This window comes from Ceratotherium simum, chromosome 3 (genome assembly GCF_057802395.1).
Source record: "Ceratotherium simum simum isolate JZ-2026a chromosome 3, ASM5780239v1, whole genome shotgun sequence".
Lineage (NCBI taxonomy): Eukaryota > Metazoa > Chordata > Mammalia > Perissodactyla > Rhinocerotidae > Ceratotherium > Ceratotherium simum.
Genome location: NC_141902.1, coordinates 64,798,741 through 64,817,701, shown reverse-complemented (window position 1 = coordinate 64,817,701; position 18,961 = coordinate 64,798,741). Strand labels below are relative to the sequence as shown.

General features: G+C 36.8%; 1 protein-coding gene across 16 annotated transcripts in view; it reads left to right on the top strand.

Annotated features, from left to right (window-relative positions):
- The window catches only part of MYO9A (myosin IXA), a 273,318-nt gene extending 254,562 nt beyond the window's left edge, over positions 1-18,756 (top strand). For all 16 annotated transcript variants that reach the window (XM_087428635.1, XM_087428628.1, XM_014780883.2 and 13 more), the window contains 3 exons: positions 10,930-11,132; positions 13,223-13,365; positions 14,029-18,756. In XM_087428635.1, the coding sequence (XP_087284761.1) occupies positions 10,930-11,132; positions 13,223-13,365; positions 14,029-14,492 (810 nt within the window). In that variant the 3' untranslated portion in view covers positions 14,493-18,756. The remainder of the gene's footprint in view (positions 1-10,929; positions 11,133-13,222; positions 13,366-14,028) is intronic.
- Positions 18,757-18,961: the final 205 nt, after the last annotated feature.

The window sequence follows — 18,961 nt, the reverse complement described above, 5'->3', positions numbered from 1 at the left end:
TCTCATATTATAGATAGTTAACACTTAATGTAAGTTTTGGTGCTTTATATCTTACTTTTATATTTATGATAGGGATTGGGAGCTGTTAGTTATTATTTTTCAACCATAATATTAAAATTTCCTCCTAGATCTCCTTCAAAGTTCTCAATAAGTAGAACTAAAGAGTATCCTAAGATTTCAGGGCAATCTATCTATTGGGGTGGAATGTGAATTTTATTTTGAACCACAGAATGTCTTCATTTTTAGGGAATAGTTGGTGCCAGAAGAAGATTGTTTTAAGTGAATATACTTAAATAACATAATTAACAATTGATCTAACGTGTATATACATGTAATTCTGTACCCACAAAGAGAAAATGGATACATTTTTGGCTGTGCATTGAATAATTCTCAAAATCAGGCCACAACACTTCAATAATATTGGTGATGTTGTAGTTCTTAATCTGGGTGGTGGCTATACAGGTGTTTGTTTTATTATTTTTGAAACTGTAATTGAAAGTTTTATATTATCTTTAAGTATAAAATATTTCATAATAAAAATTAATTAAGGTAATAAAAAGTCTGGGGAAAAAATCGGGCCACAAGAAAAACCTCAAAGGCAAAGAAGAACTCTAAACTGAAATTATTGAGTAATTTAAAAATTACAATAGAAACACTATATATCTGAGTCTATGGGATATATAACTAAAGCAGTGTTCAGAGAAAATTTTATTGCCTTAAAAACTTAAAAACAAGAAAAATGAAAATAAACATCTAAATCAAAAAGTTAGAACAACAAAATAGAGTTAAGGAGAGCAGAAGAAAGGAAATAATGAAGGTAAAAGCAGGAAATAAATTAGAAAACAAAAAATGGTGAAACTAATAAATTAAAAAATTGATGATTTGAAAAACAAATCATTAGCTAATCTAATTAAAATGGAGTAGGCACAGATTCACAAATAAGAAATAAGGAAGGAATTATCATGGATAACAGTGAAAATTAAGAGTCATATAAAAGACTGCTGTTATTTTAGTTATCTATTGCTGTGTAATGAATTACCCAAAAACTTAATGACTTAAAACAACAATAAACATTTATTATCTCATACATCTATTTTTGTGTGTCAGGAATTGAGGAGCAGCTTATCTGGGTGGTTCTGGCAGGGTCTCTCATGAGCTTGTAGTCAAAATGTCAGCCACGGCTGCAGTTATCTGAAGGCTTAACTGGGGCTGTAGGATTTGCTTTCAAGACGTCTTATTCATATTGCTAGCTTATTGGTGCTTGCTGTTGTCAGGCCTTAGTTCTTCGCCATGTGAACCTCTCCATAGGGCTACTTGAGTGTCCAAATGACTTTTTCCAGAGCAAATGATCCAAAAGAGAGCTGGGTGGAAGCCCACAATGTCTTTTATACCTTAGCATCAAAAGTTATACTCTGTCATCTCTACAATAATCATACAGATAAGCCCTATTCAGTGTGGAAAGGACTCCACAAGGACATGAATACCAAGAGATGAGAATGATCAGGAGTCATCTTGAAGGATGGCTACTGCATCTTTATTCAACACTGAAATAAGTTTGAAAATGGAAGGTTTTCTAGGAAAATATACTCTACCAAAACTGCCTCTAAAAGAAAGACATCAACAGGCCAATTACCAGAGACAAAGTTGTCTGAGAGTTTCCTCCTGTAAAAACACCAAACATAAACAGTTTCACAGAGGAATTTTACTAACCTTCAAAGACATAGTTGCAATACAATTGTAAGCTGTTCCAGAACGGAGAGTGAAAAGGTCTTTTTTTATGAAAAGAGTATATAACATTGATACTAACCCCTCCCCCCAAAAAAAGAAAAACTAAAAAAATACACACAAAAGTATTAAAGGCAGCAGAGTACAGGATGGGCTCTGGACTAGACTTTTGTGTTTAAATCCCAGCACCAGTTTACTAGCTGTTGTGACATGGTCAAGTCATTTAATCTCCATGCCTCAGTTTTCTCATCTATAAATTGGGGTTAATAGTACCCAATTTACAGGATTAAATGAGTTAATATTTGTAAAGCCATAAGAACAGCACTTGATACATTGATATATATATATATGCGTGTGTATATATCAATAAAACACTTGATATATGAATTCAGAACTGCCTCATCTATGAAAATTAATCCAAAAATCCCAATTTAAAATATTAGCAAGCATAATTCAGTAGCCCATAAACATAAACTTTGACCAAGTGGGATTTAACCTAGGAATGAAAGGATGATTCCTTATTAGGAGATCTATTAAGATAATTCACCATGTTAGTTGATCTTTGGGGGGAAAATCATATACTCATAGATATTTAAAAGGCATTTGATATAATTATATATGTACTTTTTTAAATTCTTACTAAAATAGGAATATATCTATAATTCCTTAGCATGATAAAATATATCTGTCTCAACTCAAAAGCCAGCATCTTGCTTAAAGGGGAGACATTGGAAGCATTCTGATTAAAATCATGAAAAGGCAAGGATGTCCATTATCCCCACTATTATTTGACATTGATCTGGAGGTACTAGCTAATGCAGTTAGATAATAAAAAGGAATCAGAGGTATAAAACTGAAAAGAAGATGTAAAATTATCACTATGTCCATGATGGTTGTATATATGCAAAACTCAAGAAAATCAGCTAAAGAATTACAGATTATAAAAGAATTCAGTATGGTGTCTGGGTGCAATTAATAGTTAATAACGTTGATATATATATATATACAACCAGTTGGATGATATAATGAAAGAAAAATGCCTGTTTGTATTAGAACACACACACTGAAAACAGCAACATAAAATACCAAGGAATACACTTAACAAAGAAACGTGGAAGAAGAAATTTGGAAGATTTATACAAAGAAAGCCTTAAAACTCCAAGAATTACAAAAGAAGACTTGAACAAATGCATTTGGAAAGGAAGACTAAATTTTATAAAGGTGTCGATTCTTGCTGAATTCATCTATTCATTTATGGTTCTAGTACTAACAGGATGGAGAGAGGATATCTTCTCAAACTCAATGAAACTTTCAGACTCCTAAGATTACCATGGGCTACACTTGGCATCAGAATCACTTAGAAAGATACGGGACAGGAAGCACAGCATGCCAGCAGATAGTGTAAGGTCTTACTCTTCTGCCAGAGTCCTTGTAGCAGTCCATGCTGCCACACAGCCATCAGGGAGCTAGTTATCTATCTTTAGCCTCCCAAGTCACAGCTCAAGTGCAAGGAAAAAGAGATCCACATCCACTGAGTGCAGATCTATTCTGCCTTAGAGGTTTCATGCCTCCACAGGAGTCAATATCTCGTGTAAAATTCCATAGACTTAGTTTCTGGGGAGCCTGCAAGGGATATGTTTAATTACAGCAGACTCCACCCTCACGAAGTCCAAATATGTGGCTTCCTACCAGATATTTATAATTTATTTATCATTCCTTCTTCTCCAGGTGCAATTTTTACCAATCTGGGTAATTTTTGCCAGAGGCAATGTTGTCTAGTAACATCATTTATGTGCTATCTTTCTCAGGTTTCCAGGGGTCCTGATCTAGAACATTGGCCAAAGATCAAATTCTCATAGACTTGGAATTGGAAAAGAGTTTAGGAAAGAGTTTTGTAATCCTTTACCTACAAATATGTTCTCAATAAAAATAGCAAAGGAATATTTGGGGGGACTTTGACAAGTTAATACTAAAATTCATAAGAAGAAAATGAAGCAGAAAAACTAGTAACATCCTTACAAAAAGAAAAAGTGAGTGGCATTCCAAAGGTATATTATTCAGTAAATGGTGGAGGAAAAATGAATAGCCATGTGGGGAAAAGATAAGAAAAAATTACAGTGTTGATCCGAATGAATCAAAAACTGTAAAAAATACAAAATGAAAGTACTAGAATTAGAGCTCAGGAGTCTAGCTTTGCAGAGCCGCTCACTGCCGCCCTGCATCCTGCAGGCGCTCAAGTACCCCACCTCTTCACCTCCACATTGCCAAGTACCCAAGAGGTTCAGTTCAGCTGAAAGGGCAGTCATGGGAGAGCCCAAGAGGAAATCAGCAAGGTTATCAGCTAAACCTTTACTTAGAAAAGTTATTTCTAGGAAAAAAATTTCCTAGAAAATTGAAAACCAACGCAGAAAAGGATAAATCTTTAGGGGGAAAAAAAGCAGGGAAAAGGGAGCAAAAGGAAAACAGACTGAAGTGGCTAACCAAGAAACTAAAAACACTTCAAAAACAGAGAAATGAAAGCTAATTGTGATTAAATTAATATCATTTATCAAGTCAGAGGTCCCTGTATTACACATCTTGTATAATCCAGAAGAAGTTTTTTAATCACTGTGTTGTAAATGCAACTTTTTTAGAGCTCTAAAAACGTGTTTTTTTTTCCTTTTCCCCCAGTTCTATTAAGATATAAAATTGTGTAAGTTTAAGGTGTACAATGTGATGATTTGATATATGTATATATTGTGAAATGGTGAAATGATTACCACAGTAAGGTTAGTTAACACATCCATCACCTCACATAGTTGCCTTTTTTTTTTTTGGTGGTGAGAACATTTAAGATCTATTCTCTTAGCAACTTTCAAGTATACAATACAGTATTGTTAACTATAGTCGCATGCTGTACATTAGATCCCCAGAATTTATTCATCTTATAACTGGAAATTTGAACTCTTTGACCACTATCACCCATTTCCCCCAGCCCCTGGCTACCACCAGTCTACTCTCTGTTTCTATGATTTCAGTTAAAAATATGTTTTTTAGGAAGAAGGGAATCCCACCTCCTCCCATTTTGCAAGAGTGAAATCAAGTGCTAGTTTATTTTTCTGTACATACTGAAAACAGTTAACTCTCCATAAGCAAGATAATACCTTCAACTGCTCCCTGGTCTTGGCTCTGTGTCCGAGTGGTGTGTTATTGGTGATGTCTTTAGTAATGGTAGTCCAGCTTTTCCTAGTAACTTTGTTAATGTGCTGTGAGGGATTGGAAATTTGAATATTGTATATGATGTTAAATCCTGTATTAGTAGGACTTTAGACCTAACACTTATCAACATTTGAAGATAATTGTAGTTGATATCCTGATTTTAGGAATAATTTGTCTCTGAAGTTTAAGCTGGAAAGTCACTGGAATAATTCTTCAGAAAAGGATTACAAAATGGCTTTATAGGTTTTATAATACTTAAATTAAGAATTGGGTACAAATTGTTCATAAAGTATGTGATCAATCAAAACCAATAAGATCCCGATTACGATAGAAAAATATACTGTAATATACTTCTCTTGGAGTAGAGAAGGCTTTTCTATTATATAAAACCATTAAAAGAACAGTTGATAGGTTCATCAGCATTGATGTCAGGTATTACTACATGACAAGAATGACCATAAGCAAGGCAAAAGGAAGATGATAGACCATAAGAAAATATTTACAACTCATGTCACAAAGTCTAATTTTCCCTAATTAATAAATAGAAGCCCCTATAATAAAATAGAAGACCAGCCACCTAGTGAAAAATGAACAAAGGATACTACAAACCACTTCTCAAAGTGTTAACTACTGACTCTTTTCAGGGAGTCCACGACGTCAAATCTATTTTTATCATAATGCCAAGAAAATATTTGCCTTTTTTGAATCTTTATCAGGGAAAAAAAAAACATTTTTGGAAAAAAAAAAAACACTTTAATTCATGCTTATTATGGAAAGTACAGAAAAGAATAAAAGATATTATTCCACTCAGGAAACTACTGTTAATAATGATGTATTTGCAGATTTTTTAAAAACCTACGGTTTTTAAAAAACTGGACAAGTTTATGTCCAGTTTTTAACACAATATTAGCATTTTCCCATACTTCTAAAAGCTCTATGTAATCAACTTTAGAAATTACTTTCTTTGACCTTATAAGAGGACTCTGGGCTGTAGAGGTTTCAACTTTTCCTTCGTCTTTGTTTTAAAAAAGAGACAGACCTGTAGAGCTTGTTTAATTTTCTTCAACTCTATTAAGTGATTCTTAGCTAACCCATGGTACAGTACTCAGGCGGCTGGGTGATGGTATGAACGCTGAGCAAAGGCAACTCATATTGACTACTGGGAAGAAGCTCAGATTTTTCCAGCTCCCTGTGGCCTTTATATCACATTGTTTTACTTATATATTTGGCTTCATTAAAGTAACTAAAATAAAATGGAATCGGAAGATGTCCTGGAATTTATAATGTAAATCTTACTGGTCAAAATGGACTTTAACACTATGTTGATACTAACTCCAAACTCTGTTCTCTGCCTCTGTTCCACAGTGCCATCTTCTCTGAGTCATTCTTTGTTAAATTTGCAGACTGATCTGTTTTAAGGGCCTGTTTCTCAATATATTCTTTACTTTTTGATCTCAGAACTAGAAGTGAATAGCAATCTTGTAATCCTCCTGATTTTCATCCCGTTGCGTATTTTAGAAAGCATGAGTTTAGAAGAGTTAGCCTGAATGCCCTTAGAACTGTCCTCCACTTTCACCTCACCACCTGGGCTAGATCAGCAGTTTCTGTTTCTAAGACAGCATATCTTTCTTCTTTCTCTGCCAAATCAACTCAGAAATCTGTCAGTTTATTGTCCCATGCTATTCAAAAGATATTAGTATATTTGCATAAATAGCTAATTTTGAAGAGGAGCTCTTAAAATATCTTTTTTATTGTGAAATACAACACATATGGAAAAGCACAAAACGTACATATACATCTTAATGAATTATAAAGTGAGCATCCACATAACACCGTCAGATCGAGAAATAGAACATTGCCAGCACCCCAGAAGCTCTCCTTTTTCTCTTTCCAATCACAATCCTTTCTCTCCCCGCAAAGGTAAGCGATAACCTGAGTTTTATGTTAATCACTTACTCCATTTTCTTTCTTGTTTTCCCACTAAAGTATGTATCCCTGAGCACTGTAGTTTTGTTTTGCCTGTTTTTGAGCCTTATATAAATGGAATCATATAACATGTATTATTTTATATCTGACCTATTTCACTCAACCTTGTGTAAGACTTACCCATATCGTTGTGTTTAGTTGTAGCTCATTTTTGTTACTGTATAGTGTTCCAGTGTATGCACATTTATCCCTTCTAGTGTTGATGGACATTTGGCTTGTGTTTGGGAAATTACAAATAGTACTGCTATGAACATTCTGATACAGTATTTTTGGTGGACACATGCGTGTATATTTGCTAGTGATATACAGGAGTGGAGTTACTGGGTCACAGGATATATGTGTCTTCAACTTTAGTACATCATTTTTTTTCTAAAATTATTGCACTATACAGCAGTGTATGAGAGTTCCCAATTGCTCCACCTCCTCCCCAGCACTTATATTGCCAGATTCCTTAATTTTAGCCTTTCTAATCGGTGTGTCATCATGGTTTTAATTTGCATTTTTGTGCTGCGACTATAATGTACTTAAGCACCTTTTCATAAGTATATTGGCCATTTGGATATCCTCTTTTGTGAAGGACCTGTTCAGAGGTCTTGCCCATTTTTCTAATTGAGTTGTCTGTCTTTTTCTGATCTGTAGTAGTTATTTATGAATTCTGGATGCAAGCTGTTTATTGGTTACTTCTGTTGCAAATTTCTTCTTCCACTCTTAAAGGTGTCTTTTGATGAACAGAGGTTCTTAATTTTAATGTAGTCTAATGTACCAGTCTTTTCCTTTAAGCTAGTACTTTTTGAGTCATGTTTAAGAACTTTTTTACTACCTGAGGTTATGAAAATAAGCTTTATCTTCTAAAAGTTTTATTGTCTTGCCTTTATATGTCACCTAGAGACAATTTTTGTACGTGGTTTAATGTAGGGAGTGGTCTTTATATTTGCCATATGGATATTTGTTTTCTCTGCTTATCGCTTTGTCTATTTATTTGAGTATTTCTGTCAATATTTTACTTTTAAGTCTTCTGAAGCTATTTCTTAGGTACTTACGATTTTGGAAATGTTATATCTTCTTCATAATTTGAACTTTTATCGTTGTGAAATATCTCTCTTCATCAAAGGTAACACTTCTTACCTTAAGTTTACTTTTTCCAGAATTAATATAGCTACATCAGTTTTCTTTCAGTTAGATGTGGTATGTCTTTTATTCCCATCCTTTTACTTTTAGCCATTCTGAATTCTTATATTTTCTATATGTCCCATGTAAACTTCATATAGTTGGGTTTTCTTTTTTTAATACAGTCTGACAAGCTTCAGATTTTAACTAGAGCCGTTAATCTTTTTACATTTAATGTAATCACTAACTTTTTGGATTTAAATCTATTTTATTATGTGCTTCTACTTTTTCCTACCTGAAATATGTTCCTGTTCTTTTCTTTCTTGCCTTTTTTGTTCTTTTTGCCTTTTTCTTTTGACTACTTTTTATTATTCCATTTTTTCTTTTGTTAGTTTAGAAGTTTTACACTCTTTTTCTCTTCTTTTAGTAGTTAACCTAAAGATTACAACATAAATCTAAGATCTATCAAAGTCTGTTAATTGGTACTTTTATCTTTTCCCCAGATAATGTAAGGACTTTAATATACTTTAGTTATTATATGATATAGTTACTATTGTTGAGTTTTAAATTATCTGTATATTTTAAATCCAACACATTATTTTTATGTTTTATGCAGTGAATATTGATTTAGGTAAATAAGACTTACATATTTACCATTTTCATTGCTATTCTTTTCTTCCTCCCTGACTTTTCTTCTTGGGTCATTTTCTATCTGCCCTTTAGTATTTCTTTAGTGCAGGTGTGCTGTTGACAGACTTCGCTGTCTTGGTCTGTCTGAAAATGTCTTTATGTCAAACTACATTTTTGAGGTAGTTTTTGCTATGTATAGAATTCTACTTTTTCGTTTCGTCACTTTGAAAATAGCATCTATTGTTTTCTGCCTTTCATTGTTTTTGTTGAAAAGTAAGCTTTGAATCTAATAGTTGCTTCTTTCTTGCAGATAGATTTTTTTTCTGACTGCTTTTAAGATATTTCTCTTGCCTTTAATTTTTAGCAGTGTGTCTAGGTATGAACTCCTTTTTATTTATCTTTCTTATTGGTCGAAGGCTTTCTTTAGTCATTAGGTGGATATCTTTAATTGGTTTTGAAAAATACTCTGCCATTATCTCTTCAATATTTCTTCTACAGGATCTCTCTTCTCTTCTGGTATTCTTTTTACATATGGTAGGTCTTTTTGTTGCGTCCTCTCTGTCTTTCACTTTCTTTTGTGAATTTTTTCCAAAAAATTTTTGTTTTGTTTTGTTTTTTCTTCTTGATTTTTTTATATTTTCTTCTGATGTAACCTTGGTTCACTAATTCAACTATGTCTTTCTGTCTCCTTCAGCATGGTTACTTTGAATCTGTCTGATAGCCACAATATGTGGAGCCGTTGAGGGTTTCTGTTTTCTGTTGTTTTTACTGGTTTTCATTTACATTGTCTTGTCTCCTTTTGTGCTTGATTACCTTTGATTGTGTGTCAGACATAGTATTTGAAAAATTATTTGTAAAAATATTTTGAGGCCTGAGATGATGTTACTTTCCTCCAAAGAGTGTTTTCATTTTTTCTTCCAGGTCCTAGGGCACTAGCAATCTGGGATTATGTTAATCCAGTTTTAGGGATTACAATTTTCTGGACCATTCAAATGACTTGAAGCTAGGCTACAATGTCTGCAAGGACTATTATAATTTCACTTTACGCTTATGTCTAGGATGCAAACCTTGGGGATCTCAGCATCAGGCATGGAGGTTTTACCAGGCAGCAGCTCACACCCTTGTGTGGTTCTGGACTCCAACTTTTATTCTCTACCCCAAGGATTGGCAAACTTCTTCTGTAAAGGACCAGAGAGTAAATATTTTAAGCTTTGTGGACCATATAATCTCTGTTGCAGCAATCAATAGTGCCATTGTTCTGCAGAAGAGCCATAAATAATGTGTGAATTAATGAGCATGAATATATTTCAGTAAATCTATATTTACAAAATCAGGCACAAGGCTAGATTTTGCCCACAGGCCATAGTTTGCTGACCCCTGCTATAGTGTTTCAGAAGCTCTGCTCAGACTCTCAGCCACCTCTTCTTAAATTTAAATTAGCCCTAAATGCTGGGCTAGCCTCTCCTTAGTCTCCTTGTTAGCTCTCCAGTGCCTTCAAGAATATTTTGGGTTTTTTATGTTTGGTCCAGTCATTCTCAGCAGGAAGTTTAATCTGAAATACTTAGTCTGCCATTATCAGAAGCTAAAGTCATATATAAGATAACCAGTTTAAAAGCAGTGATATTTTTTCCCCCATCTGATCTCAAGAAAGAAGTTTCTTGAGTTGTTCTCAGAGAATATTGCTCACTAGCACCATGTGGTATATAAATGACTTTTTTTTTTTTTTTTACTAAAACTGAGTTTCAGGACATGTTTCTATAGTTTTCTAGAGCGATGGTGCGTTCCAAAGTTAAAGTTATAGAGCAGTGTTGTCCATCAGAACTTTCTGCACTGATGGAAATGTTCTATATCTGCACTGTTCAATATGGTAGCCACTAACCACCTGTGGTTATTGAGCACTAGAAATGTATCTAGTGTGAATGCAGAACTAAATTTTTACTTCTGTTTAATTTTAATTAATTTAAATTTAAATAGCCACGTGCAGATATTTAGTTTGGAGTGGATGCAGCTTAGATTAAAAGAAGAATCTCATCTCAGTACACAATGGGTTCTTACACTCCCACCCACCAAAGTATCCATTTTCCAGAGCTCTTGCAAGAAATACTTAACCTAAATGTGTTTGATGGATGGTATGTCAGTAAATATCTTAGGCCTCGCAGAATGTTTCCATTTATTCCTAACCATTCACCTGTTGTGATGGAAGTACACTTGTTATCCTAAATGGGCCACGTAAAACCAGTGCAGTCACTCAATTTACTTTCTAATGTGTGTTTTTCTTTGCAGGGAAAGGGGCGTCTTCATCGAGGAAACTATCCAAGTCCATCCTCTCCTGTTGTAGTTCGGTTGCCCTCCATGTCTGATGTCCCAGAAGAGACCTTGACTAGTGAGGCAGCCTTGGAGACTGACATCACAGAACAGCAGCAAGCAGCTATGCAGCAGGAAGAGAGAGTACTGACTGAGCAGATTGAGAATCTACAGAAGGAGAAGTGAGTTTGCAAGAGGAAAGGGAGCAACCAGTTACTATCTGCTTTCACTTCCTTCCTTCTATCCTTCCATCCTTTCTTTATTTTTCCTTTTTTATTAAATATCTCCTATATGTCAAGCACTGTGTCAGGTGATACAGGGGTTGTGGAGATGACAAAGACGTATTGCCTATACTCAGGTAACAGTATGAAAGTTGTCATCTCAGGGAAGGAAGCTCCATGAGCAGGAAGACCTAAAGCTGCTACAGTGACAATTCTGGGGAGGCTGACTAGGACAGGGTGTGTCAGTCTCAGCCAAGATTCCTGACAGGTCAGAGACCAGCCTCAATGAACAGATTTGTCTTAGAAAGGGGAATAAGGATTCCCAGGCTAAGGCAAAGTCCCTTTTAAGAATGGGCATTATTCAGAACTCCATGAAGGAAAGTTGTTGTCTGATGATCACTATAGCCCTGGGGCCAGCAACTCGATGGTCAGGGTAAGACAACTCTAGTGGGTGCTAGGATACTGGGTAGGGAAATCGGTTGCAGTTTAGGAGAGGGACAAATAAGCAGCTCTGTGACCTCCACCATCACTGGAGCAAGGGTGGGTAACACTACATCTTGGGGATAATATGAACATCCCATGGTTCTCCCTGAAGGTACTGTGTACTGGTTCTGGTTGACGATATGACTCTTAAATTTTCAGGAGACTTTTGTTCTTGAGTTCCAGGTTCCCAGGATCCCAGGCCTGAGAGCTTGATTCATGAGGAAAACGAGTCTGTCAAAGTACTTTTTGCCTATCAGGATTGATTCTAGAACTTAGGCAAGCTAAAAAAGCATCTGGGGCTCAGCTGTGCAGAACATGATAAGGGAAAGGTGGTGTACATTGACCAGGGGCTAGCTGTTTGATATAAGAATGATCTGAAAAGAGGACCTAACTCAGCTTTGGTGAAAATGGTACTGGAGGTATTGAAGGATGAATAGGAATTTGCTAGGAGGGGGAAAGTCTTTCCAGAGAAAGGAGAAAGTATGAGCACAGTTTCAGAGTTGTGCATGCACATTGCTTATGACAATTGTAATTGCAGCCGTGAGTAGCTGGTGAGACTATCCTTGAAAAGATTGTCCGTGAATCTCAGGCTAGGTATTGGAGGTATTGAAGGATGACTAGTTCAAGTTAGATAGCATGAAAATCAAGCTAAGAGGGCTCTGAAAGGGAGGAGACTTGATGAAAAAGGGAGTAAGAATTGGAAGAATAAGGAAGTTGTGGACAGAGCAGAGTATTGGATTCAGAGCTGGTATATTTTAGGTAATGACAAACTCTAGGATCTGCCCATTGGAGAAAGTTGCCTATATAAAGTGGAAGAAAGGTTGTTAGAGGTTGCAGACATAAAGGAACTTTGGTGTTAGGGTATTGAAGTGAGCTTGTACAAAGATAATGATTTAAATAGATTGGGACGATGTCAGGCAATAGTGAGAAAGCAAGATTAGGAGCCAAGGACTAAAGACTTCAGGGAATGAGGGTGGAGGCATGACTGAGAGGTAGGTGGGTGACTGATAAAGAGGAGTAGAGAATACTATCTATGGAGATGGCATAAGCTTCAAAGGACAGAGAAGATCAATCAATGTTTTACTTCATCTAGAGGTCTCTCTGTGGTCAAGGTAGAAGATTCAGTCTGTAGCCAGTTAGTAAAGTTTCATGGAAAATAGTTAAGTGCTGGAAGGAATCTTAAAGATTATCTAGTTTAATCTCTTTGTTTTGTGGATGAGGAAGCTGAGGTCCAGTGAGAGGAAAGTAATTTCCCCATGCATTAGGAATGAGTTTAGAACCCTGATCTCCTGATTATCAGCCCAGAGTTCATTTTACCAAAAGATCTTACCATTGCAGCATCTTTCCCCACCCCACCCTTAGCCCTATTATAGGTCCCAGTCTTTGCTGTCTTTAACCTTCACCATTACTATGGCTTACAGGTCCTTATCACCACCCTGGAGGGAACAATAAGAAATGTGACTGTTTTTGCTGCTCAAATTCCTGACTTGCATGGAAGGTTTTTTTTCCTGTAGTCTTCCTTCCACTTCATATCAAATGCTAATGGATTTCTTGATTGTATCTCACAGGGAGGAGCTAACATTTGAGATGCTTGTACTGGAACCCCGTGCCTCTGATGATGAAACCCTTGAGTCTGAGGCCTCCATTGGGACTGCCGATAGCTCAGAAAATTTGAATATTGAGTCTGAAGGTGCCATCTCTGAGAAATCAGGTAAATGAACATGTTTGACTAAAGACTTCAGATTTGTTTCGCAAAAAATGAATAAGGACTCCCAAGCTAAAACAAAATCCCTTTCAAGAATGCCTTGACCTTACATGAAAAGGTGACAAAGTCCTAAGGAGTTGATCCTTGTGAAGCTTCCATATAAATTGTTCATCAGACTAAGCCTTCAATGTAGTGTAGGTTTTTGGTATAATTTAATGTTTTCTCCTGTATTTACCACAGAAAAAAGCCAATAATCACAACACATGTTGTCTTACTGACCTATGGTCTGTTTTCTAAGGGTGGGCAACAAGAGTTGTGCCCTGCTGTGAGATGGGACTATACCAAATGAGGTATTTAACTACCTGATGTGTCTCAGGGAAGACATAGAACTTACTATATATACTGGCAGTTGTTTAAATGATAGTGACAGTTATAGACCTCTCCTAATGGCATAGTCAATCTCTAGACTTCATTGGGGTTGATTCTGAAATGATATATGCAAAACAGATGATGAACTCTTCTCAAGTTATGACTGTGCACAAAGTAGGTCAGGCTGGACCCTCCAAATCTTAGCCCAGTTTCATGTGTGATCAGTGACACCTATTGTTACATGATGATTTGCTTTAGAGGGAACTGTCGTTTATAGCTGTGGTCTCTTTTTTGCATTAGAGAGAAGCTTAGCCCTCAGCTCTCTGAAGGCAGCTGGCAAATCTGAGCCTTCAAGCAAGTTGCGAAAGCAGATAAAAAAGCAGCAAGACTCTTTGGATTCAGTGGACTCTTCAGTCTCTTCTTTATGTTCGTCTAACACTGCATCTTCTCATGGGACCAGAAAACGATTTCAAATTTATTCCAAATCTCCATTCTACCGAGCTGCCTCAGCTGGTGAGGCCCCAGGAATGGAAGGGCCATTGGGCCAGACCAAATCCCTGGAAGACAGGCCTCAATTCATCAGCAGAGGAACCTTCAACCCTGAAAAGGGCAAACAAAAATTAAAGAATGTGAAAAACTCACCTCAGAAAACCAAAGAGACCCCAGAGGGGACAGTCGTGTCTGGGCGTAGGAAAACTGTGGACCCAGACTGCAGCTCCACCCAACAGCTAGCTCTCTTTGGAAATAATGAGTTTATGGTCTGAACTGGCAGATGTGTGTCCCTTCATGGCTACAGAATGGTAAACACATCTCGTCTTTGGGGCCTCTTCTCATCACCTCGTCCACAACATCCTAATTGTGGTCCTGCCTCTTGCCCAAGCATACAACCATGACCTTGTGTGCTGAATTCCTGGGCCTCCTACAGAAGCAGAAAGGCCCCTTTGAAGCCTGCTGGGGATGGTGCCAGCTGTGCCTTGGCTGCTGTATTTGACTAGAGATTTCACTAAACAAAGCCACCTAGGGCCTGGGGATCTGGGTCAGTTGTGGAGGTCTTTGTAGTTACCTCTCCTCCATCCTCTTTTCCCTTCCCAGAGGTGGGTGTTGAACTAGGAGGGACATTGTGGGACTGAGGGACCCACTGATTTCTGACATTTGAAGAAAACATATAAATCTTTCTTAACCATGAAAGCAAAAGCCTTCAGGTTTATTTTGGGATAGTTAGGAGCTAAGGTAGAATATAATTTTTTTCCAAGAATTTATAATCGAAATGCCTAAGCCCTCTATTTTAAGATTTTTGAAAAACACTCCATGTTATATTCTGGGGAAAGTAAAAAAGAAGTTGTTTCCATTAAACCATCAGAGAATGTCTCAGATATCTGGTTATACAATGAAGAAGAGAGTACATTTTTTTTTTTGATGATGTTTGATGTCATAATAATCAATGCTGGTTTAACTCCTAGTTAGTTCCTGCCAAATATATTGCATGGGCTGAAGTTTCAGTAGCCATACTGTTCTCATATTCCCTGATCCTAAGATCAGGTTCCTCCGACTTTTTTTAAATGTCCCAGAGACATGGTGATCCCTGAACATGAGGGTTTCATCCTAATCCATCCAGGCTTTTCTCTTTGTATAGATTAAACTGAAGATCACATATAAACCTATTTATCTGCCGGTGGATTTTCACCATGAACTCAGACAAATAATGTGACCATTTAATCACTTCTCCCAAAACATTCACTTGCAACGTTGCATGAATAAGTGTTACAGAAAGCTGCCAAAAAATCAAAAGAGAAAAGTTTTTAATATGACCCATCTACCTTTTATCTTCTCCTCAGATTATCAGTATTAAATAGATGAAAAAAAGAATCAAGGACTACTTGAAGCTATTTTTGTTAATACTCTGGTTACTGAAGTTTACTGTAAATATATATATATAGTATGCATATTTCTTTTTAACCTTATGCTTCCCTCTGCCCCGTGGAATCTCTTCCCACAGATTAGGAGCCATTGGACAGGGTGGGTGAGAGCTACTCATCTCTGGGTTGGGGGAAAAGTCAGACCATCTTTTTCACCACTGGGTGTCTCCACACACCTGAGTTAGAATAGCATTTTATGCTTCTTAGCATTTGTGGGATTAGAAATCTGTTTTGCTATTTATAATATATGGAAAATGAAACATGATACCCTTTCTTGAGATAAGTATGTGAAAATGTTTATTTTTAAGTTGCTAAATGCATCTTGTCTGACTACCACATGCACTGTTCTAAAAAAAAGCCTTTACCATCTGTAACCTGAATTTTGGTTATTCTTCCTTTTCATACTTCTTTGATTTGAAGTTATGGAAATATTAAGACTTTTGTTAAGACAGAATCTCTCCTGTTACACAACACTGAACCTCATGCCACTGCCTCAGTGGTTATTGTCGAGCCCCAGAGGTCAGACTTGGAACATCATTCTGAGTGGCAGCTAAACGTAGCAGGAGTCTTACCTCTCCCTGATTTGGGTTCAGAAATGAGCTAGGGAAAGGGATCTTTTTAAATCTCCAGAATGGTGATGGTTAGTGAGTAAATGTTAGATTTTATATCCTGCAAACATCTGCCACCTTGTTCATGCTGTCCTGAGGATTAATAAATGTAAAGACTTTAAAATTCTGAATTTCAGAGAATCTCCTAGAGGAAAATCCAGCCGCTCAGCATGGTTGTGTCAAAGTGGAATTGTTGGTGCCCTAGGGCCCTGTGCCAAGCTGCACAGTCTGTTTCAGTATTCTTGGGAGAGTAGTGTTCTGCTGCTTGCTCCAGAACATTGGTTAAATACTCTACAAACAAACAAATTACCCTTGTTGAATAACTTACTTTGGCCAGAGGAATGGCCTGGAGAATATATCTTGGCATATGTTCTCTCTTCTAAATCATTGTGGGGGTTTTTTGTTTTGTTTTTTTGCAAATTAAGTTTTTGGCAGTTAAAAAACTACTCCTATAGGTCACTTTATAGAAACTAGGTGATGGATGTTAAGAGACTTTAATTTTTCTCAGGGATCTGAAACCTGAAGTTGGATAAAATTAAATAAAAAGTATTTGTTTTTCAGTTGCTAGATTTGTGGATTTCTAGTCATTTAACAAACTGCCGGAATGGAGGGTAGTGGGGAGGAGAGATCCACGCAATTATAAGAATGGAGAGCAAGTGTGGAACCCTCCCTTTGAGGGAAAGAAAGCTGTTGTTCTCATAGGATAACAGGCATTGTTGGCCTGATAAAGATATAAAGCCATAACTCAAAAATTGTCAGAACCGAGTGCTATATCTCCTTCCATCTGATCTTAACTGGTCCTCTCCCCAATTAAAGTTATGTCACCACAAAGTGATGCTGTATTACAATCACTTATGATTAAGACATTTAACCTTAGTACGTGTCAAATTTGTGTTTCCTATAGCTTCTCCTTTGCTTGTTTTCTTTGATCTCAAATGCCTCAAAGGAAATCCCTACATGGCATCATTGGGGCAGCCCCACATGTGGCACCCATACTCCAAAATGCGGAACATTCTGTTCATATCACACATTCCCTGCCCCAAACAAAGCCTGGATTTTCACTTCTCCCCATTAAAGCCAAGGTGTTCCTTATCATGGAAAATGTAATGGAAGCAGAGAAGTGTAATTTTAGGGTCACATTGTGTATCACAAAGTGAAGCAGATTACTTTAACAGCAAATAGGGAGGTGACATGCTTAGTTTGTGATGCACTTCGTACTTCCTGCCATTTTAATTATTTTGCCACTCTGGGCTTCTGAAAACACAAAGGGAGATACAGCCTTCCCAGTATGAGCCTTCCAGAGACAGAGGGGCCTGAGGTCAGGGGATGGGATGCCAGAGCCCCCACCTTCTCATACTTTGGAAACCAGCTACAACTCTTACCCTGCTGGGAGGTTGGTGGGGATTTCTGTGTCCCATCACAATAGTGTTATTTTCACTGTAAAAGACAGAGTCCCAGAAGCATGCTGAAAAGGAGGTCCAGCAAGGTTCTACAGGCCCACTTCATGGTGGGCCATGGTTTTTTGACTATAACTAATGAATGTGTACTTTACACAAGCACTTTGGTGAACTAGAGAGATGAAAGTATTCTCAGGATGTGTTCAAGGCTAAGCAAGTTTTAATTTTAAAAAGAAACGCAGTCCAGATGGCCTTTCCTCATCCTCCTCTCCTCTCTTTTTTATTTTTTGTTCCTTTGGTGGGGAGCTGGATATGGGGCATATTTCTGTGCAACATATGCATCATTCTGTGTTGACAAATGTGTTATGTCTACCCATAATTTTGTGACAGTTCCTCAGCACTGTCCCCCAATACCATGCTAGTCTTCGTAGTAAAATTCCTTGGTATTTGTGGGAGTGCTCTGTCTTTCTATGCCCCTAAAGTACTTTTAACCACTTTTCTCTGGAACCACTCCCACATTTGATTTCGTGTTAAAGGGTAACAGCAAAATGATGATTGTGGAGATGGATCTATTAGGTCTTGTTGGTCTCTTGGTCAAAATTGTTTTCAAAAAGGCCACAAAGAGGCCTATTACCTTGCTATCCATCCATACTTAATACCTATTTATCAGCCCTCTTAGGTCATATAAAAGTTGCACCTTTTGAACCAACTAATTGTATTTACTAGGGGAAAGGTGTGGACTACAGATTAGTATTATATTATTTTAATGGATTTAAAGTAATTTATAAGTATGCTGAGTGTAAATTTTTAAAAGACTATGTATTGTAAAAGGACATATCCTGTGAAATATATCATTTTACTGTTTAACAAAATAATTCTATAAAAAGAATGATTTATCTCACCCATAGAACTGATTACATTCCTGATGCAATCAACAGGCACTTTGTAATTTCCTTTTGGGTCTTTTTTTTTGGAGGTGGGGAGCAAGACATCATCTGTATAAAGTGCAGTTTGTGTCACTCAAAATATGCACTGTATGGCTACACAAAAGCAGCTTGATGAACAAATCACTCCATGGCTCATTAAAGAACAAAGCTTCCAGAAGCAGCAATACGTGTGGTTTGTTTTCTGACCATCTAGCTCCTACCCCAATTCGTTCCAACCCAACCCCAAGGAACAGAAATGAGTTTTGTTAGTTAAACTGATTTTTTTTTTTTTTAAGGAAAGAACTGAGCCCAAAATTGACAAAGTGCAGAGGTGGTAGTTATTGGAACTCAACTGAATTCAAGTGAAGGTGAGATTCAAGCTGTCA